The 23,227-nt window shown below is 43.6% G+C and overlaps 1 protein-coding gene across 1 annotated transcript in view; it reads right to left on the minus strand.

The window, feature by feature from the left end:
* Positions 1–332: 332 nt before the first annotated feature.
* Positions 333–23,227, minus strand: part of LOC137355746 (PDZ domain-containing protein GIPC1-like) — a 32,268-nt gene continuing 9,373 nt past the window's right edge. The window contains exons 3-6 of the mRNA XM_068021226.1: positions 20,420–20,600; positions 16,230–16,342; positions 10,815–10,896; positions 333–6,351 (exon numbers count right to left, since the gene is read on the minus strand). Coding sequence (XP_067877327.1) covers positions 6,203–6,351; positions 10,815–10,896; positions 16,230–16,342; positions 20,420–20,600 — 525 coding nt within the window. The 3' untranslated portion in view covers positions 333–6,202. The remainder of the gene's footprint in view (positions 6,352–10,814; positions 10,897–16,229; positions 16,343–20,419; positions 20,601–23,227) is intronic.

Raw genomic sequence — 23,227 nt, forward strand, 5'->3', positions numbered from 1 at the left:
ATTTAATAAGTTAGGGATATGCGTGCAGTTGCTGCACCTTTATTCAAAGCATCAGACTGAGAAATCATTATGTTGTTTACCACATAGCAAGTTGGTTTGTTGAGGATTACAGCATCACACCAGAAGATAACGAACTCCCAGACCCCTGAAAACAGTCTCAACTCTATCCGGGGTGGGGAGATGTGCACGGTGGGAGATGAAGAGGGGGAAAGGATAAAAAGCAACACCCACCTCACAAAGAATATCAAACTGTAAGCGCTTTAACATTTGAGGTAACAATAGCTGCTGGGTTCTGCAGAGGAAGAAAAAATTATTAAAGAAAAACAAATATAATTGTTACAGGAAATGGTTTATTTAATCGAGCAAACTCGAAACAGTCCAATCAGAACACACAAATTTAGAAAACCTGCCTACCCAATTGGTCCCAAACCAGAAATGATCCCCGACACCCCCCAACCTACCAGAGTCTTCCAACTTCTGTCCCCTATTATACTGTTAACTACCATTAGTGCATTTTAAAATCTGCCATTACTAACTGCACATTCAACCAAGACAAAGGATAACTTAGCAATATTTTGGCATGAGGAAGCCAGGAGTTTTACATTGAAGGGCCTTGAAAAGTAGAAAGAATGGGTACAAGTTGTCACATCGCAAGACAGCCCTGCATCTAATGCACAGATGGCAACAGAAGGAGTTATAAAGTGCTGAGATGGTCCTTTAGTCATATCAGGTGCCTCTAGCTGCCATTTGTAACTGTCTGAATAAATATAGCAGAAATATACAGGTCAGTCAAAATCTGTAAAAGAAAGTTGCAGCACTTTATGATACATTATTTGTGGATTTCCTTAACTTTTACAAATACATGAACTAGTAGCAGCATATTAGTAGTGTGAGCTTTCTTACAATTAAGGTTAGACTATCAGCCATGATAATTGAGAGGCAAAACAGGCTGCAGAGGCTGAATGTTGCTACTATTAAGCAAGTGTCAGCTTGGCTCAACAGTACCCTCAGTCAAAAGGAATCATGTGTTTCATCAAGTCGACTCCAGGGCTTCAGCAAACAACAAACACTATACTGAGGGAGTCCTGCTTTGCCAGAGATGTTGCATGGGACATTAAAATGCAGTCCTATCTATTGGCTTAGGTGGGTTCAAAGAGATTCCATAACAGTACATGAAGAGCAGTGAGCTCTCCCAGTATCCTGTTCAACATTTAACCTTCTGCCAACATCAAAACACATTAACCTATCGCTTAGCTCATTCACTGTTTCCAAGAACTCTCTGTGTGCAAATTGGTTGCCACATTTGCCAGCGCTACACAGTGGTTGTACTGCCAGTACCACTCGAGGATGTGAAAGGCTATAGAGATGCAAGCTTGGATTTTTCCTCCTGGAAAAACAATTTTCTAGAGTTGCCTGGATAGAGAAGAGACCTCAAATATCTGGAAAAATGCACAAAATTCTCAATCCCGAGAACTATACCTTCCCCAGTCTCCAGGCAATGAGGTATGCAGATTTAAAGGATATTAGAACAGGATAAATTGCACCTTCCCACTTTGAAGCAGCTGACAGAAAACAGGACAGTTCAATGGTCAGAAAAAATATTTATAACAAACCAGTGGGATGACTGAGTAACAAACTATGCGTTTGTACCACAGCATAGGGATTAGGAACTTCAACAGATCTGCAATGCTGAAAGAGTCAAACGCAGCCACAATCTGCACCTTTACAATACCTGCTCAGCCCTAAATGACGAGTATAAGTGCTTCCTAAGTACCATGGATAGTTAGCAGAGTTTACAATGAAGAAAAGAAATAGTACTAGTGCACCTACTGTGTCATTGCTCATGGCTAGCCAAAGGGTATGGTCACAGTTCGAGAATGGGGGTGATGAGAGGGTGGAGAGGTAGTGTTTTATTGACTGGCCATGGATCATTAAATGTGGCAGATTACGATTGCCACAGACATTTATAAAGTGTGACATACATTACAATCAAATTAATATAGGAAAAAAACCTACCTTCAGTTTTGACAATAGTAACCATTAGCTTTGTGCAAATTGCTTTAATTGTGCATACATCTCTGATCGCAGCGCTGTGAGGCGAGGGGGTTAACAGAAGGGGGTCAACAGAAGGGGGGGGGGGTCAACTGTTTGATGAAATTCTACCCCATTGAACAAAAAAGGAACTAATTCGATAAACTGAACTATTCTCATGCTTGAATTTGGGAAATAAACTTATCAGTAACAAGGAAAAGTTATATTGAAGTTTAGAAATGTACAAGGGGGCATTGCTTTAGGGTTTCCAAACTGCAGCCGAATTGCTGGCAATCCAGCCCTACAAGTCCAGACAACTTGATCCTATTTGTGCTCATCTTTCCTAATCCACTGACTTGTCCTGCTTTAATCTTGTTGGTCCAGAACTCTAAAGGGATGGAGGGACTTCAGTTATGTGGAGAGACAAGAGAAACTGGGATTGTTCTCTTTATAGCAAGCAAGGTTAAGGGGAGATTTAATAAAGGCATTCAAAACTATGAGGGGTTTTGATAGGGTAAAGAGAAACGGTTTCCACTGACAGGAGGCTCTTTAATCGGAGGACACAGGTTTAAAATAATTGGTAAAAGAACCACAGGAAAGACGAGTAGTTTTTAAACATTGCGATCTGGATTATGCTGCCTGAAAGGTCAGTGGAAGCAGATTCAATAATAAGTTTCAAAAGGGGATTTGGAGGTATACTTGAATAAGAAAACAATGCACGGCTATGGGGGAAAAAAGAGTTGGGGAGTGGGACTAATTGGATAGCTCTTTCAAAGAGCCAGCACAGGGACAATGGGCCAAATGGCCTCCGTCTGTGCTGTATGATTCTATGATGGTTTGGCAAAGGGCTGTTCTTAGCCCTGTTGTCTTTTCGGGGAATAAACCTCAATCCAAACAAGATCTGCTATTAGCAACAAAAAAAAATGATATATACACATTGATGGGAACACCAACTCACCCTTTCATTGTACCTCCCAAGGCTACACAGTAAACACAACTCACATAGGCAAAAAGCTTGGACATTCTGACATCACTCCTTGATTTGCAAAAGCATGTAAAGATGTAACATTGTAAATTTACTCTTTACTTCAAACATGCTGTTTAACTATGCAAGTGTGCACCAATATACAGATTGCCTATTAGTCAGTGTTTTGACTTAGTTTCATAAAAATTAAGTAAAATTAAATCAGCTTGCAATGCAAGGTCAGAAGTGCTACAAAATAGAACTGTAAGAGTTTAATTCATCCACAGTTATAAATTAACAATATTCCCTTTTAAAGTCTCATTCCCCAGTAGGTTAGTGTTAAATTCAAGGACCAGGAAAAGTAAAAGTTCCAACCAGTTCTGCAATGTAGGAGGAGGCTTGAGTAGAACATAACCATAAGCATGGACCTGTTGGATAGAATAGCTCATGTCGGTGCTGTAAAATTCTACATAGCTACATGCCATGGGAACACCACCACCTGCAAGTTCCCCTCCAAGTCACACATCATCCTGACTTGGAAATATATCGTTGCTCCTTCACAGTCACTGGGTCAAAATCTTGGAACTGCCTTCTTAACAGCACTGTGGGTGTACCTACCCCACATGGACTGTTCAAGGCGGCTCACCACCACCTTCTCAAGGGCAATTAGGGATGGGCAAAAAAATGCTGGCCTGGCCTGCAACGCCCACATCCCATGAATGAATAAAGAAAATGCTAACTTCGTCACAGTGAACTGTTCAGATCTAGTAGTGCTAGGCAGAGTCTAGTTTGAAGAAATTGGTTCGTGCCTATTGAACAGGCAATGAGTTGGTATAAAGAAAACACCAAAGGTACCAAACATTTCTTTATACAACCACCTGCTAAGACTAATTTTTTGTCTAATAGTGGCTGTAGAGCTGGTAACCAGAGGACACAGTTAAGGTAATTGGCAAAACAGCCAGAGTGAAAGAGAATTCTTTTACGCTGTGAGTTATGATGATCTGGAATATCTGAAAGGGTGTTGGAAGGAGATTTAATAGTAAATTTCAAGCAGACTGAATAAATACTTAAATAGGAAAAGTTTACAGAGCTTTGGGGAAAGAGCAGGGGGAATGGGACTAATTTGATAGCTCTTTCAAAGAGCCGACACAGGACAAAAAGCCTCCTTTTGTGCTGTATGATATTCTATGGTTCCATTTGCCCCAGATACTCTGACAGTGATGCACAGTCAAACTTCCTATTTCTCACTAAAAAATGCTCACATTATAAAAATTTTAAACTACATGGGAGGAAAATTTTTTATTTACAAAGCACTGCACTGATCAGATAATTCAGCCGCAGATAAGAACTTTAAAGCAGATAAACTACAAGTGGGTGGGAAAGAACTGAATTACCAGTTCCTTTTTATTGGATTAAATCACATGGTAAGCCATCGTTCTTTACGGACAAGGAAAGTGCATGGAGTAGTTTTCATTACAAAATTATAGCCTTACATTAACAAAAGACTGTGCTATTAACCTATTGAAGAGGCTTTTTTTTTTGTAGGGTTAGCTGCTTTGCTCCAACCCACTCTACATAATATATTCTTTTTCCCTGGACATTCTAAAGGCAAGGACATACAGTGTACCGTATTATTGTTATAAATAAGATTCATTAGCGTGCATTTGATACTTAATAAAATGTAGGGGATTTTTTTTTAATGTAATGCTCTTAATATATGTCAGAGCAACACTGACAGACCTCCACCATAGATTTATACAGCTAGTATCCAACTCCAGGAGACTTCAGCACAAAATCCAGGCCAACATTCTATGAGTACTAAGGAAATGCTGCACTGTCCAAGCAGCGGTCTTTTGGACGAGGCATTAAACCAAGGCCTCCTCTGCCCTCTCCAATGGACACCATAAAGATCACACGTCACCGGTTTGAAGAGGAGCAGGGGAATTCGCGCCTGTGTCCGGGGCAATATTCATCAGTCAAACAACATCACTAAAACAGGTGAACAGATCATCATCACGTTGCTGTTCTTGGGAGCTTGCTGTGCGCAAATTGGCTGCCACTTTTCCTACATTACAACAGTGACTGCAGTTCAAAAAAAAAAAGAAGTCCTTAATTGGCAGTAAAGTGCTTTGGGATGTCCTGAGGTTGTGAAGGGTGCTATAGAAGCCTAAATCTTTCATTTTACAACACTTCACTAAGATATGCCCGAGGTTGGAGGATTGCAATAGCTAGAATGTTTTGCTGGGTGCTTTTTTTCCCCCAATTTGATCATCACACACCCAGCATTATATTTCACCAAAATCCTAGTGACAGCATCTTTAAATGGTGATTACATGTGCCTCTCATCGGTGTAAAGTGCACAGAGTGATCACCAGTACTTAACAGCTTGACACTGTCGCATGATTAAACCAGTGTTGGACAGTTTAAACAGTGTTAGCTCATGCACTGTACACATAATTATATTGTAAACAATGAGAGGAATTTCATATAACTTGCATTTATATACTGCAAGGTGAAGCATTTTGAGATGCTGGTGAGGCACGATAAGCCTCATAAATGCAAGTCTCTTATTCTTTTAAAAAGTATTTTCATTCCTAAAAGCACTGCTTCCCACTTTGTTGCCCGAACAAATAATGCTTGGTATCTGAAACTAGAAAATCAGTACAAATAAAAACTAATAAAAAGCGCCAGTTAAGGCCATATTTTAAAAGTGTTCCAGTGGTGTGGAGGACCCCCAGTATATTGCCATACTGGGGAGTGCACCCAATTCTTTTAAAAACTGCAACCTACAAAACATAGACTGAATTCACATCTTCAAAAAAGGATTTTTTTTACTCCCCATCCCACCCCAAAACTTAAAATTCCCATAAACACATCTGCAAAAATATATTAAAAATAACTTTTGTATAATTTTGTCACAGGAAAACTCTCTCAAAATTGTGGTACTCATGTATGCAGACACCATCAGCACAACACAATATGGCACCTAAAAAGGTACTTAAGTATGTGCCAACAAAAAACAGACAGAGTCTACAAACAAGCAATTATTGGTCAATCCAACTGTATGAAATCATCCAGAAATATTTCTGTAAAGTATCCCAGCACCCGGAGTCCTAAAATTATTAGCATATCTTCTAGGTGTGTATATCTTTTTAAAAAATGACCCTTCCAATGAACTTGTACAATCTTAATGATGGCATCCGGTGATTATCGTCCAGCCTTCGCATCGCCGATGGCACCCCAGACATCGAAGACAAACTCGTCAGGGAATGCAAAGTCACCAAGCTCCTCGTCAATTGCCTGTGCAAACTCATCTGGATTCTTCTTGTTTTTGCCAAGGTCCACCATGGTAGTAGCTGTGAGATAGAGAATCAGAGAGTAAAGTCAGCAGGAGGCTCAGACTCCAACAGACCCTTGTCACATTGCCAACATCTCTCAACTGTAAAAGGTGACTAGTTTGTAGCTTTTTGCCGAACAAATGGGAGGAGAATTATATAGCACCTTTAAAAGGTTCCAAGGCAAATCACAAGAGGGCTAGCAAACAAAATTTGACACTTACCTATATGAGATTATGACCCAGATTTTGTGGTAGTAACAACAGTGAAACTGTCAGCATTTGCCATCATTATGTCACTGAAACCGACAGTAACTTCTGGAGTCTGCACATGCGCAGAACAACACGGATATCCAGAAGTTGTTGTCGGTGATTCTACGCTTCTCCAGACGATGTGCTGTTGAGGCAACCACTGCCTCCAAACCCCACCCCACCCAGACTGCAATCATGGAATCAACGGAATAGACTCATACAGTCAGCCTTGCTGTAAAAGTTAAACTTTGTTGAATGAGGTGTAAGTGGGGTTTTAATGGCATACTCAGTCATAGTTACTGATAAACACCCTCACTGGCCCTGAAAAGCTAATTCTAGATTTATGGAATGTCAAATTTCTGTATAATTATAAAATATTCCACATATTCTATAAAAAAATTTACAAGTTTGTTTATCTTTGTTTTAGTTTCTATCTTAATCCAATCATAATCATTTATTTCAGTATCCGAAAATTTATAATAAAAGTGAAGAATACTGAGTACTTTTAACTTCCTAATTTGTTGTGTGTGAATAAATCAACATGATTGGTTGCTCGATTTAAACTACTGGCAGGAAAAGGAGAGAGCCACACCAGAGATTGCTAGATCTTTATGGCCAGCTTTCTTCAGCCAGCACTGTTGCTTCACCACTGACTGCAAAATCCAGGCCATGAGGACAAATAACTAAAAGCTTGGTCAAAGAGCTAGATTTTCGGGAGTGCCTTAAAAGGAGGAGAGTGAGGCGGAGAGGGTTTAGGAGTGATTTCCAGAGTTTAGGGTCCAGGCAGCTGAAGGCACGCCGTCAAATGCAATAGGTCATAATTTTAGGAGTGCAAAGATCTTGCAGGGTTGTAGGGCTGGAGGATGTTATAGAGATAGGGAAGCGCGAGGTCATGGAGGGATCTGAAAACAAGGATGAGAATTTTAAGGTCGAGCTGTTGACTGACTGGGAGCCAATTTACGTCGGCGAGTGTCTGGAGCGAGGGGAGGGAATGTAAAACCTTTTACAAATCACTGTCATGACCTGTCTGTATTAACGTGCTAAGCTTCTGAGGCAGGTCAATTCAGAAAAGGAAATAAAATTCCAGTCTAAAAGGGAGTCGATCTTACGGATTACCTATTACCGTGAAATGACCAAGGAGGAAGAGAGATATCTGCATGCCAGAAATGATAAAATCATATCTTGTTTTATGATCCTTCCTTGAAACAATATCCCCAGGGCTCTTCTGGGCAATTTTGTAACAGAAAACAATCTCACCCACTTTGAGGATCACAAGTTTTGTTTCTTGACAGACATTCTAAGGAAGACAGCTCAACTCTCCTCCTCATTCCCAAAAATATTTTCTGCCTTGTACAACATCACTTCTTTCCTCTTCATCACAAAAAGCAAACGAGGCATTGCCCCTCAAGCATCGTTTGATGCCACCCAGTAATCAGTTGCTAAGATGCACGAGTATGCATTCCAGCGAAGACTTGTGCTCGTTTTTTGTCTCCCTGGCCAGATCCTTCACCTCGCGCAAACACACCAGATCACCATTCAATGACTTGTCTCAAAGATACATGTTTAGGGAAGTCCGAGGACAGAATAGGACTTCAGCTCGGAGGCTTTCCCTTCACCTTGGTTGAATTGCCTTGCCAACACCCACTGCCTGGGCTTGGGTACAAGAAAGGGTAGCATTGGCAAGGTGCCAAAAAGATGCTGGCACCCACAAAAGCCATACCATGAGAGCACCTTTGAGAAGTAGCAGGGAGGGAGGGGAAGAGGCAGAAGAGAGGAACATACAAATTATACATCTAGCCCCACATCATTATACTTAAACTCTGAATTTTCTATTCAAAGTCCCAAAACCAAAGGGACTACTGTGCAATCTGTACTATTGGTTTGCAAATCAAAACTACAGTCCTACTGCTATCTTTTTGTGAGTCAATGCAGGTGGCAAACCACAAACTTGGCTTGGAAACTATTGGGGAACCAGCCAGTTTCCAAGGAAACTAACCAAATTTACAAGTTTTCTCACGATTTAATCCAATCTGCGAGTTTTCTGGACCCAATAATGGAAAATCTTTGTTTACGAGCAACTGAATGTCGACAAAGGATAGTGATCAGGGATCGCAGCATATTTTCCAATCCTATCAGATTGGCTCGATTGGTAACACTCTTGCCCAAGTCAGAATGCCCAATGCACCAACTCAGCACTGGAACACATAATGCATGGTAATGCTCCAAAGTGGTATCCTTGGAATGAGACATTACATTTTCATGTTCCTGTGGTTCAGTTAAGCATTAATTATCCCTAGCATGATTAAACCATGAGCTGGCAGTTCTTCCTGTGTCTTGGCTAGTATTGCCCTCACAACAACTGGGAGAAGCTGCTGTTTTTTTGGAGCTTGCTATGCACAGGTTGGCTGCTGCTGAATAGCTAATACACTTCGAAGTAATTCTCCGAGTGGGATGTTTTTGGATGCTGATAAGACACTATAGTAATGCAACATTTCTTTAACACAGACGCCGAAACTAATAAGCTTATTTTTACACGAAAAAACTAGTTATCTCCACACTGGGACAGATATGTTGGAACTGCAATAAAAGTAGCTCATCTCTCCTTTAACCCTTAGTGATAAACAAAACATTTAACAGCCACTCCAAAAGAAAATCTAATACAACTGTACTGATTTAGGAAAGCTTTTATTTTAAACTAAAAACCAATTAACAATGAGCTTTCATTCCTGCAGCACTATTTTTAGAATACTGGTAAACATTTTAATGCAGATGAATAAAGATTACAAACTCCTTTTGATGTAGATGACTGGGGCAGCAGGGGATAGAAAGAAATCCAACAGCAATAATTGTGAAACTAGGTGTTAATCTCTTGTGGCATTTATAAAGAAATATACAGACAGATTTGCGCTCTGAGAAATTTGTTTCTCTGTACATTCCTGAAAAAGCGAGGGAAATGCAATTAATAAAACACTGAATATCTTACCCGTGCTTTCTCCCTAGTACCTTTAGTTTCAAAACAATGAACTTGCAAAGTTAATGAATCTACCTGTGACAGGAAGCTGAATAATTATCAACACAACGGTATCACAGATATCAACCAATCTTACACATCGAACAGGCTGCATACGCTTTCAGTGGATTCATTACCATTGTGGGAAGAGAATAATATGGGGGGCATTTAAGGTGAAATAATTAATCAATCATGTACTACTAATAAACTAACCTCAGAGCTGCAGAGACAGCTTATCAGAAATGACTTCATAGCTTCAGGGCTGCACAGACAGCTTATCAGTAGGAGTAGACTAACAAGTAAAAATTCACAGGACAACTGTAAGCTGCTTCATAATAGCTTATTGTACCACAATCAGCCTAACATTCCAAGGAGATAGGGGGATGAGAAACTGCTAGAGGAAGGAGGTGCAACAAATTGACAAGGCAGTACCCCAATCAGGCCATGACACCAAGAAACTGCAGAGTTTGTAAACCAATTGGGAACATAAAGGGGGTGTCACTGATTTGTAAGAAGAACTATAAGAAAGGCTTGATTTCCCTGCTCAGGCAGGAGAGAAGAGCCCAGGTGTTGTTGTTGTTTGCTTTGCTGACGATGTAACCAAGAAGTACTGCAATAAAGTTTCTTAAAGCTACAGTCGGACTTCGTCTCTCTTTATGTAACTAATGGGATCCAACAACTTGGCGTAGTTGGCAGGATCGCTGGAGGATTAAGACCGAAGCCACAGACATCGGACCTATCAGCGCCCCAGATTGTAAGGACTCCTCTTTATGTTAAAAGTCCTTAGTCGTTGTCTAAATTTCGGTTCCCTGCCACGCGATCCCGAACTTGACGGTATTTGACGGAAATACCCTTTCTTGTGCGGCTCGAGACCCCCTTTCTAGACGTCTAACTTGGTAGTATTTGACGAAATACCTATTTGGCAAAAAGCCTGACGGCTCGAGACTTACTTCCCTACCCGAATGGATAAGATGACAGAAGGCGGCAACCGACAGTTACCAACTACCGTCAAAAGGTGGGCGGGCCCCACCTGATGTTCCTGAAGATGAAAGCGCCATCTTTAGTCCTGGCAGCTGCTACAGTCGCAAGCTGTGACGTTTTAGTGGCACATGCTGTATCTGCGCATGTGCCAAAACAGCGCCACCTACCGATAGCGTTGTCAACAAATGCAGTCTTAATATTTAGATGTGCTAAGGTGTTAAACGCAAGTATATTTTACTCACCCAGTTCAGTATCTCTGATCCCCATGTAACTTTCCAAAAGATCATCCACCTTCTCAATGGCCTTCTCTTCAAACACTGATGGCTAAGATCAAACACAGCGTGCAGTTCAGAGCAAGACATTAAACAAGAGCAAAATATGGATCCAAGTCAAATGTACTTACAATTCAGTGAATGAAAAGGCACTGGTATGATGCTACCAATGCTGCAATCACTGGCCTAGTAAATTTAAAGTTACCAATTTTATCCTCATCCATTATTCCTCAGGAGGAGTGGAATAAGCACTAAAGGCAAGGACAAGCCACAACTCCATATGAAAACCAACCCCCACCCCCCCCCCACCACCACCATACCGCACAAGATAACACTGGGTGAGGATAGCCACTTGACACATGTTAATTTATCCAGTGCTGCAGTCAGGAACAGGATGAGACATTAAACTGAGACCCTGTCTGTCCTCTCAGGTGGATATAAAAAGATGCCATGGCACTATTCAAAGAACAATAGGGGAATTCTCCTGGTGTCCTGGCCAATATTTATCCCTCAAACAACATCACAAACAAGTTAAAATAAAAGCAAAATACTGCGGATGCTGGAAATCTGAAATAAAAACAAGAAATGCTGGAACCACTCAACAGGTCTGGCAGCATCTGTGGAAAGAGAAGCAGAGTTAACGTTTCGGGTCAGTGACCCTGAAACGTTAACTCTGCTTCTCTTTCCACAGATGCTGCCAGACCTGCTGAGTGGTTCCAGCATTTCTTGTTTTTATTTTTATCACAAACAGGTTATCACATTCCTGTTTGTAGGACTTGTGCGTAAATTGGCTGCTGCATCACAACAGTAACCACACGTCAAAAGTATCTAATTGGCTGTAAAGCGCTTTGGGATGTCCTGAGGTTATGAAAAACCATTGTATAAATGCAAGTCTTTTTTCCTCTCTCTCTTCTCCTCCCACTCCACAAAATGTTCATATTGCTCCAAAACTGCAAAGTAGGAGATGTAAGACCAGGCCGCCTAACCTCACTAAATGCTGCAAAAGCAAATTTTTTTTTTTAAAAACAGTAAAAATTCACAAGCAGACACTTAGCAGGTCCTCATGCTATATCTGAAGGAAGGTCACGCTCAAAGCATTAATCCAGATGTCTCTTTCAGAAGCTGAATGCCTGGCTGTATATTTCCACCATTTGGGTCTTTGATGCAACAGGTCAACAGGAACAGATCCAAGCTCAGAAATTGGACGCTGTCAGAGACTGTTTTAGCAAACAAGCCTCAAGAGCCCAACAAGGAGCAGAGATTTTGCAAGCAGAATTAGTCCAACAAGAATCAAGGGAATACAGACTACGTCCATGAGCTGCACAAAATGTTAAACTAAAAACCATTACTTAATAGAGAAGAAAACATCAAGTTAAGATGTACGAGTGAGAGGAGAGAATAGAGGGACATGCACGTAGACAGAGACATGGTAGTTAAGACTTGGAGGAGGCTTCTGTGAAGCATAAACACTGGCTTAGACCAGGCGGGCCAAACGTGCTGTAGATTATATGTAATTCTACATAGTGTGGGGTTAAGCACATTCATTAAACCAATGCCCGTTAGCAAGTACAATGCAAGTTAACCTGTTAATCAGAATCAATGCATGTACTGACCTTTCAGGGCTGCCTGCCCAGTTTAAAGGAAATAATTTGCTCAACAAAGCAGACTCCCACAGAGGTTAGACTGTGCTGCACTGGTTACCTTACTGAGCCCTTTGCATTAGTTAAAAAGCCAAGGCTGGCAGACCGGGCTGTCTAACTGCCCGGTGTTCTCTACGGACTCGTGATAGGGTGCAGCTCATAAATCCAGCGGGGTCGCTCCTCTCTCATCCCTCTAGAGCCTGCCCAGATGCAGAGGCCCTTGGTTTTGTCATCGCGTCACCAGCCTTCATTTTAATTGGTGTCAGCAATTCAAAAAAACTAGGCCCTGGTGCCTATGCACACACAGGGAATGGTCACATTGCAGTAACTATTTAACTGTGGAGGGCATTATAGCTGAGCCTGACCATAACCTCATATCACAAGCACTTTCCAGCAGGGAACAAAGGAACAGGAGGAGGCCATTCAGCCCCCTTGAACTGGTCCTGCTATCCTATTCGATGATGGATGACCTGTATCTTAACTCAATCTACCAGCCTTGGTCCCTTAACCCTTAATACACTCTGTCGAACAAAAAAAAAAAACTAGCAATTTGAATTTTGAAATTTTCATTTAAACCTCAGCCTTGACAGTTTTGTTTTGGGGGGGTGAAAAGAAAGAGGGGGAAGAAAAAACACAGTTCCAGATTTCCACTGCCCTTTGTGTGAAGGCGTGCTTCCTGACATCGCCCCTGAACAGCCTGGCTCTAATTCTGAGGTTATATCCCCTTGGACTTTTTCCACCCACTCCCGCACCCCCCCCACCCACAAACCAATTACTTCGAGGTTAGCCAATTGGAACTCGGGACGGTAAACCGTTTACTCCATTAACTTTTAAAATTCCGAGCACTGCAGTTGAGTCTGGCACAAGGGGCAATTCGGCAATGAAGGGCAGTGCCCAGGACAGGGCAGTCAAATCTGGACTTTGACTCCCCCACCTCCCCTTCCAACACTTGAGCCCAAGTTTCCCCTCTCCATTCCCTTGTAAACTATGACCATATACAGCTGAGCTATAGCTGGAAGCCCACTCCATGCTGTCTTGGTTCTTCAGGATCCCTACCCTGCCAGTAGAAAGTGTAATCTTGTTCTCTTAGAGATCCGCTCGCAGGGAGGCGTGTCTCCTGAAGTGCTGCAATGTCCACATTGAGTCTATAAGAACAAGGGTGACCGCGGTGACTGAAACAACTAACGTGGAATCTCCCTGCTCAGCATAGTGGGGAAAGTCTTTGCTCGAGTCATTTTAAACGGACTCCAGAAGCTGGCTGAGCATGTCTACCCTGAGGCATAGTGCGACTTTCGAGCAGAGAGATCGACCATTGACATGCTGTTCTACCTTCACCAGCTACAGCAGAAATGCCGCGAGCAACAGATGCCCCTCTACGTTGCTTTCATTGATCTCACCAAAGCTTTAGACCGCGTCAGCAGATGTGGTCTCTTCAGACTACTAGAAAAGATCGGATGTCCACCAAAGCTACTAAGTATCATCACCTCATTCCACGACAATACGAAAGGCACAATTCAGCATAGTGGTGCCTCATCCGACACCTTTCCTATTCTGAGTGGTGTGAAACAGGGCTGTGTTCTCGCACCTACACTGTTCGGGATCTTCTTCTCACTGCTGCTCTCACATGCGTTCAAGTCTTCAGAAGAAGACTAAGAGCAAAGACCAAAGTACGGAAAGTCCTCATCAGGGAACTCCTCTTTGCCGACGATGCTGCATTAACATCCCACATAGAAGAGTGTCTGCAGAGACTCATCAACAGGATTGCAGCTGCCTGCAACGAATTTGGCCTAACCATCAGCCTCAAGAAAACGAACATCATGGGACAGGACGTCAGAAATGCTCCATCCATCAATATCAGCGACCACGCTCTGGAAGTGGTTCAAGAGTTCACCTACCTAGGCTCAACTGTCACCAGCAACCTGTTTCTCGATGCAGAAATCAACAAGCACATGGGAAAAGCGTCCGCTGCTATGTCCAGACTGGCCAAGAGGGTGTGGGAAAATGGAGCACTGACACGGAACACAAAAGTCCGAGCGTTTCAAGCCTGTGTCCTCAGTACCTTGCTCTACGGCAGCGAGGCCTGGATAACGTATGTCAGCCAAGAGCGACGTCTCAATTCATTCCATCTTCGCTGCCTCCGGTGAACCCTTGACATCAGGTGGCAGGACCATGTCTCCAACGCAGAAGTCCTCGAGGCGGCCAACATCCCCAGCTTATACACCCTACTGAGCCAGCAGCGCTTGAGATGGCTTGGCCATGTGAGCCACATGGAAGATGGCAGGACCCCCAAGAACGCATTGTACAGCGAGCTCATCACTGGTATCAGATCCACCGGCTGTCCATGTCTCCGCTTTAAAGACGTCTGCAAACTCGACATGAAGTCCTGTGACATTGACCACAAGTCGTGGGAGTCATTTGCCAGTGATCGCCAGAGCTGGCGGACAGCCATAAAGGCGGGACTAAAGAGTGGCGAGTCGAAGAAACTTACCAGTTTATTTATTTATTTCGAGATACAGCACTGAAACAGGCCCTTCGGCCCACCGAGTCTGTGCCAACCAACAACCACCCATTTATACTAACCCTACAGTAATCCCATATTCCCTACCACCTACCTGCACTAGGGGCAATTTACAACGGCCAATTTACCTATCACCTGCAAGTCTTTGGCAGTGGGAGAAAACCGGAGCACCCAGTGAAAACCCACGCCGCACAGGCAGTACCCAGAATCGAACCCAGGTCTCTGGAGCTGTGAGGCTGCGGTGCTAACCACTGCGCCGGCAGAAAAAAAGACAGAAGTGCAAGCAGAGTGCCAACTGTGTAACAGCCCCGACAACCAATGTTATCTGCAGCGCCTGTGGAAGAGTCTGTCACTCTAGAATTGGCCTTTATAGCCACTTCAGGCACTGCTGCACAAACCACTGACCACCTCTAGGCGCTTACCCGTTGTCTCTCGAGACAAGGAGGCCAAAGAAAAAGAAATAGCTGGACTATATAGCAAATTGTCACCAAGGAGGCATTTAATCCAAATTTCTCTGCAGAAACAAACAATTGGCTCAGACATTCTCTTCCCAGTAGAACAATAAAAGCCCAGGCTTCTGCAAAATTTATATTCCACAGATAAATATTTACTTGCGGCTATGACTGTTGCAAGGGGAATGTGTGTGTTCCTATTCTTCACCCTTTACTTTCCTCATTCTACTTATGCAGCCCCCCCACTCAAAATATCCACCCAGAAACAAACTGCTCAGTTATTCTGCTACCAGCCAATCTGTGTCAGCCCCATTCGCTGATGCAATCAAGTGTTCAGCTACCTGCAACAATCTTCAAACCCACTCGCTTCCACCTTCAGTCCCTTTTCATAAAGGGCAACTAAGGGTGCAACATGGTGCCACAGTTGAATTAACCCACTGACACGTTGCCTCTGGGAACTGGGTTTAAATCTTATGCCAATGGACTAGGACCAAAGTCTCTGTCTCTTGGCTGTAGAAGTGCATAGTGTGGAATGAGATCAGGTAACGCAAACCCAGATCCTGGCAAACACAGTCCGGTGGCAAAATCCCCAATCACACAGTAACTGGTCACCTCCACCAGAGTGGCAGTGTGGTGGTGAGAAATATGGCAATTTATGTTACATGGTAAATAATCCCCTCTAGTATCCAAGCTTGCATTTATAACAGTGCCTTTAGTGTAGCAAAATGCCCAATAAAAAGTGCCTCGAGACACTGAATATAAACTAACAGCCTACCACTTCCTCCACGGTGGCAGTCCCTTTTGCCCGTAGTCGCAGTGTTCCTTTGCCAGTGCCCAGCTGCCCACCAGATGCCGATTTGCCCCCTCTGGAGCGCTGGCCTATCATGTCTGCAAGAGAAACGTGAAAGGAGGTCAGTATCAGGCATCCAATTGAATGTAGATTGTCAGCTGGGGACCATGCAGGGGAGACTCACTGTCTACAAAGCCCAGTTAGCTTCAGGCCAAAACACTTTCAAACTTCAAGGTTCAGTTCTCAAGCACCATCAGTTAAGGGTAGCTGGCAAAAACTGGAGCAATTTTTCTTTGAAATTCATTCATGGGATGAGAGTGTCACTGGCAGGCACTACATTTATTGCCCATCCCTAATTGCCCTTGAGAAAGTGGTGGTGAGCCGCCTTCTTGAACCACTGGATCTACGTGGTGTAGATACACCTACAGTGCTATTAGGGAGGGAGTTACAGGATTCTGATCCAGTGATAAAGAAGGAAGAGAGATATATTTGCAAGTTAGGATGGTATGTGACTTTGAGGGGAACTTGGAGGCTATGGTGTTTCCTGTGCACTTGCTGCCCTTGCCCTTCCAGAGGACATGTGTTTAGAAGTTGTCAAAGAAGCCTTGGTGAGTTGCTGCAGTGCATTGCGTAGGTGGTACACACTGCAGCCACATTGCGCCAGTTTGGAGGGAGTGAATATTTGAGGTGCTGGATGGGGTGCCACTCAAGCGGGCTGCTTTGTCCTGGGCCCCTGCTTGTAACACAATGGTGTTGGCCATTCGCAGAACAGAAACTGCAGTGAAATGTAACTGAGAAAAGTAAGTTTGGGGAGTGGGGTAGAATGATGCTGGGTCGCTATGGGATGCAACAGTTGGTTTGTGAAAGGGGAACGCTGCCAAGAAAGATTCTTGCACTTTACTTACATTAATTAAAAACTGTCCTAACATGCTTCAAAAACATCAAATAAAATTTGACACAGTCACATTACATGATATTAGGACAGGTGAGATGTAGGTTTCAGAGAGTGCCTTAAAAGGTGGAGAGGTGCAGTGAGGGAATTCCAGAGCTTAGGGCTCAGGCAGCTGAAGGATCAGCCACTAATGGTGGAGTGATGATAACTGGGAATGCAAAAGAGGAATTGGAGGAGGGCAGAGATCTCAAAGGGCTTTCGGGCAGTAGGATGTACAGAGATAGGGGTCATGGAGAGATTCAACAAAGATGAGAATTTTAAAATCGAGGCGCTGCAGGACTGGGAGTCAATGTAGTTCAGCAAGCAGAAGGATGATGGGCAAGTTTGGACATGATTCAAACCTATTTTTTGCAGATTGTAGGAGAGTCACTGCAATTTTCAATAACTTGCTCAAGTCTGAGATTCAGTTGTGATAATTAGGTCATATCTAACAGCAGAACACACTAGACAAATGTCCCCACTCTAAAGCAAGACCAACTGTAACTCTGATGACACAATGTTAGGCAAGTGTCAGCTGACTGGTTTGCATGGGTTAATTGAAATTTTCTCTACATTACAACAATCACGAACTACAAAAAAGTACTTAATTGGCTGGGAAGCACTCTGGGACATCCCACAGTTGTGAAAGGCACTACAGAAATGAAAATTCTTTCTTTATGGGTTTAACTACATATGAAGTTTACCAAACTGAGCCACTGGCAAGTGTAGAGGTTCTGTTGTCAGTCATCAAAATGCTTTACTCTTCCTCTTCATCCCACTGGTATGCAGTGATTCTCACTAAATAGTGCACACGAGTGGGCCTTGGGCAAAGATACCATCTACAGTCAAACAGCCTGCCCTCTGTTTCACGTGCTCGAACAAAGACTTAGCAAAGACCTGAAACATGCTGTGTGGGGAATGACGAATGGCAAGTGAGAACACGACACTCCCCTACCCATAGCTCAGCTATTATTAGGGACGTAATGGGTGCATACGGATCAGAGGGACAGAGCACAGTCTCTCCAGTTAATGACTCCATACATTGATACTTCAGCGTGTGCTCTCACCATGTTTCAGAGCCTCTGCACTCTTCCAATTCCAGCCACTTGCACATCTCCAATTTTAACTGTTCCATCACTGGCACCCATGCCTTCAGATACCGGGACCCTAAGTTCTGGAATTCCCTCCCTAAACCTCTCTGCATCTCGACCTCTCTCTCCTCCTTGGATACAGTCCTTAAAACCTACCTCTTTGACCAAGCTTTTGGTTGACTGTCCTAATATCTTATGTAGCTTGGAGTCAAATTTGGTATGATCATCGCTCCAGTGAAGTGCATTGGAATGTTTTACCTGATTAAAGATGCTATGTAAATATAAGTTGTTGTTACTGAAACAAGAGAAATCTTGAAAGCCTGATTATAAGCCAATGAAACCTTAATCACTTTTGCTTAATGAAGGAGGCAGTTTTTCCTCCCAGAGAGCTGTTGTCTGCTCTACTTGTACAGTGCTGACACCTACTGGTCAGTCTGTAGTAATGCTACACAGAATTGGCTTCAGAAATAAAGAAGCACATTTTCTAGAACCAAGTACATGGGAATTTGCAGATTTTCCTGTCATATTGGACTTCCAGAGGTAAATATAAACATTTTTGGATCCAGGAGCAAATCACACTTACAACTTACAGTCTGCCATCTCCTGCTGTTCACCTCAACTCCTCATTGTGGTAAAGAGTTCCACATGCTCACCAGTCTCTGGGTAAAGAATAAAGCTCCACTTTGGGAAGTATATGATTGAACGCTCCATCCATTATAAAACAGCTCATCGTCCCTCTGGTCCTGGGTGGTGCCACAGAATTTCACTAGTGTGATAGAAGTGAGAAGCTCTTTAGCAGATGGGATGGTGTTCTATGTCAAACTTCGAGTTTGCAGAAACAACCAGAGCTTTCCTCAGTGGAGTTTTTTCCCAGGAAAGGAAGACTGGCTTCCATTTCTGTAGTGCCGTTCATGATCCCAGAACATCCCAAAGTGCTTTACAATCAATGAAGTACTTTTGAAGTGTAGTCACTGTTGTATTGCAAGAAGCACAACAGTCAACATTTCAGGAAAGCTAGATACACGCGAGGAAGAGCAGAAGGTTATGTTGATTGGGGTGGGGTGGGGTGGGGGGGGAAAAGAGATGAAGGAGGATGGGAGGAGGCTCTTGTGGAGCATAAATACCAGCATTGACCAGCTGGGCCGAATGGCCTATTCTGAAATCTCGGAACTTAGGATGATGAACAGAAGTCAGAACTGTTTCACACAAAAGGTAATGGAGCTGTGGAATTAAATGTTGCGAAAAGATGTTGACGTGGACGCTGGGTTCAAGATAATTAGACATGTTTCTAAACATATATGGGACCTGATTGAGGTATACAAAATTATGAGGGGCATTGATAGGATAGATAGGAAGAAACTTTTTCCCTTAGCGGAGGTGTCAATAATTAGGGGGGCATAGATTTAAGGTAATGGGCAGAAGGTTTAGAGGAGAGTTGAGGTGGAACTTTTTCACCCAGAAGGTGGCTGGAATCTGGAACACACTGCCTGAAGGGGTGATAGAGGCAGGAACACTCACGACATTCAAGAAGTAGTTGGATGAGCACCTGAAACGCCATAGCAAACAAGGCTACGGGTCAAGTGTGGGGAAATGGGATTAGTTAGGACGGGTGCTTGATGGTCGGCGTAGGTGCGTTGGGCCTGTTTCTGTGCTGTAAAACTCTGACTATAAAAAGAGAGAAAGGGGTTTGATGAGAAAGTGAACAGATGTACGGAAGGGGAATGGATGGTTGGACCAAAGAGTGTTTTGCAGTTACTAAAAATTCTTACCATTTTATCGAATTGACATTAAATGGATGTTTATGGGGCTCAGGGTTAGAAGAAAATCCTAGACAAGACAGACAGAGAGGCAGCCCCCAAGATTTGTCATAAGAACATCAGAACTAGGAGCGGGTGTAGGCCATTTGGCCCCTCAAGCCTGTCCCACCACTCAATAAGATCATGGCTGATCTGCCCCAGGCCTCAACCCCTCTCTCGTGCCAGCTCCTCATAGCCCTCAACTCCCCGATATTTCAAAAATCTATCTACCTCCTCTTTAAATACTTTCAGTGATTTAGCCTCCAGTTCAGAAAGGTATCTGGGTTTAACACAGGGAAACAGGGTAAGCCACTAATCCAGCACCGTTCTAACTACACAACAGGGTCACTCACTCACCGAAAGCCTTCAGGGGCTCCACGAGGCGAAGTGTGAACAGCTGTCCCTTCACCAACCCTTTCAGCAGCTTGGCAACCTCGAAATGGCGAAAACTGATGACACTCTGGCCATTGATCGACTCAATCAGATCCCCAACCTTGATCATCTGGATTTGGTCAATGAGGCTGCCTTCCTTGATTCTCTGGTAATTAAATCACAGTATTTAAAGGAGGATCCGGTTGGGGGGCAGGGTCAGGTGGAGGATGTCTTCTTGCCTCCTTTGTGCGAAGTTCAAGACTTCTTACCAGCAGCAAAATGATGGAGGAAAGGGGAGATTGAAAAAAAAAAGGACAGTCTTATGCATGTCTCGATAGCCGCTCTAGGTACAAGTGATATACATAGATCCACTACAGAGATGAACAGAAGTTCAAAGAAAAGTAGGGAGTAAAGATACAGGTCTGTCACTGTATAACACTGGGGTACCGTACTGGTGGGTACAGGTCTGTCACTGTACAACACTGGGGTACAGTACTGGTGGGTACAGGTCTGTCACTGTACAACACTGGGGTACAGTACTGGTGGGTACAGGTCTGTCACTGTACAACACTGGGGTACAGTACTGGTGGGTACAGGTCTGTCACTGTACAACACTGGGGTACAGTACTGGTGGGTACAGGTCTGTCACTGTATCGCACTGGGGTACAGTACTAGTGGATACAAGTCTGTCACTGTATAGCACTGGGGTACAGTACTAGTGGGTACAGGTCTGTCACTGTATAACACTGGGGTACAATACCAGTGGGTACAGGTCTGTCACTGTATAACACTGGGGTACAGTACTAGTGGGTACAGGTCTGTCACTGTATAACACTGGGGTACAATACCAGTGGGTACAGGTCTGTCACTGTATAACACTGGGGTACAATACTGGTGGATACAAGTCTGTCACTGTATAACACTGGGGTACAACACTGGTGGATACAAGTCTGTCACTGTATAACACTGGGGTACAACACTGGTGGATACAAGTCTGTCACTGCATAACACTGGGGAACAGTACTGGTGGGTACAGGTCTGTCACTGTATAACACTGGGGTACAATACCAGTGGGTACAGGTCTGTCACTGTATAACACTGGGGTACAATACTGGTGGATACAAGTCTGTCACTGTATAACACTGGGGTACAATACCGGTGGGTACAGGTCTGTCACTGTGTAACACTGGGGTACAATACCAGTGGGTACAGGTCTGTCACTGTATAACACTGGGGTACAGTACTAGTGGGTACAGGTCTGTCACTGTATAACACTGGGGTACAATACCAGTGGGTACAGGTCTGTCACTGTATAACACTGGGGTACAATACTGGTGGATACAAGTCTGTCACTGTATAACACTGGGGTACAACACTGGTGGATACAAGTCTGTCACTGTATAACACTGGGGTACAACACTGGTGGATACAAGTCTGTCACTGTATAACACTGGGGTACAGTACTAGTGGATACAAGTCTGTCTGTATAACACTGGGGTACAATACTGGTGGATACAAGTCTGTCACTGCATAACACTGGGGAACAGTACTGGTGGGTACAGGTCTGTCACTGTATAACACTGGGGTACAATACCAGTGGGTACAGGTCTGTCACTGTATAACACTGGGGTACAATACTGGTGGATACAAGTCTGTCACTGTATAACACTGGGGTACAATACCGGTGGGTACAGGTCTGTCACTGTGTAACAGTGGGGTACAATACTGGTGGATACAGGTCTGTCACTGTGTAACAGTGGGGTACAATACTGGTGGATACAGGTCTGTCACTGTATAACACTGAAGTACAGTACTGGTGGGTACAGGTCTGTCACTGTGTAACAGTGGGGTATGGTACAGGTCTAGCACCCTCTAACACTATGGTGAAGTATGTGTTCTCTGCAGCTCTAACACTGGTGGTGGCATCAACCCAACCTCTTGTAATAATCTTGTTTCATATATAACACCTCCATCTAGTGCCAGAGTGCAGTATCACTGCACAATTTACAAACAGCCTGAAACAGCTGAGATTTGAACTATCCTGTTCAACTCTACGTCTACATAATGATCCACTGTCATTTCCCACCAATTTGGGCAATCGACTCCCTAGCCCAGTTAAGTCCGATCCTTGTTACTTGTTCTTGCAATCCCCCCTTACCACAAGCTGCATTACCTCAGCAATTCCACTCCGGGGGAAAGTGAGCTGAGGCCAGGTGAGTTTCTGCAGACAGAAAAGAGCTATGTGAATCAGGGATAGTCACTCTGGCACAACTCAAAGCTGGTGAAGGGGACGGGGATTACAATGCAGGAGAGCATCAAAGTAGGAAAGAATAGGAGATAAATTAAGTTGCGGCAAGGCAATGGGTTTTAAAAAGCTTGTGGATTGTACTTGGAAGGGAAGAGGGGTGGTGAGGCAGGTGCACAGTTCTCCAATTTTAAGCAGAGGACGAATGATTCAGCATGGAAGATAGTGCACTGGACCCCCTTCTTTAAAACTCAGAGGATACGGGTGGTAGAAGAGCACATTGAGACAAACATTGAGACAAACAAACATTGAGACAAAGATTTTGAGGCAGTTCCAAACTTACTCCCCCAAAAGGTTGTGGATGCTGAGGGTCAACTGAAATTTAAGACAGAGATTATAGATTTTCTTTGTTGGGTAAGGGTATCAAAGGATAAATGGGGTTAAGATAGGGGTCAGCCATTATCTAATTGAATAGCGGAACAGGCTCGAGCGGCTGAATGGCCTTTTACAGTTCCTAAATTCAACGCAGCAATGGCTGAGGTTTGGGA

This window comes from Heterodontus francisci, chromosome 43 (genome assembly GCF_036365525.1).
Source record: "Heterodontus francisci isolate sHetFra1 chromosome 43, sHetFra1.hap1, whole genome shotgun sequence".
Taxonomy (NCBI): Eukaryota; Metazoa; Chordata; class Chondrichthyes; order Heterodontiformes; family Heterodontidae; genus Heterodontus; species Heterodontus francisci.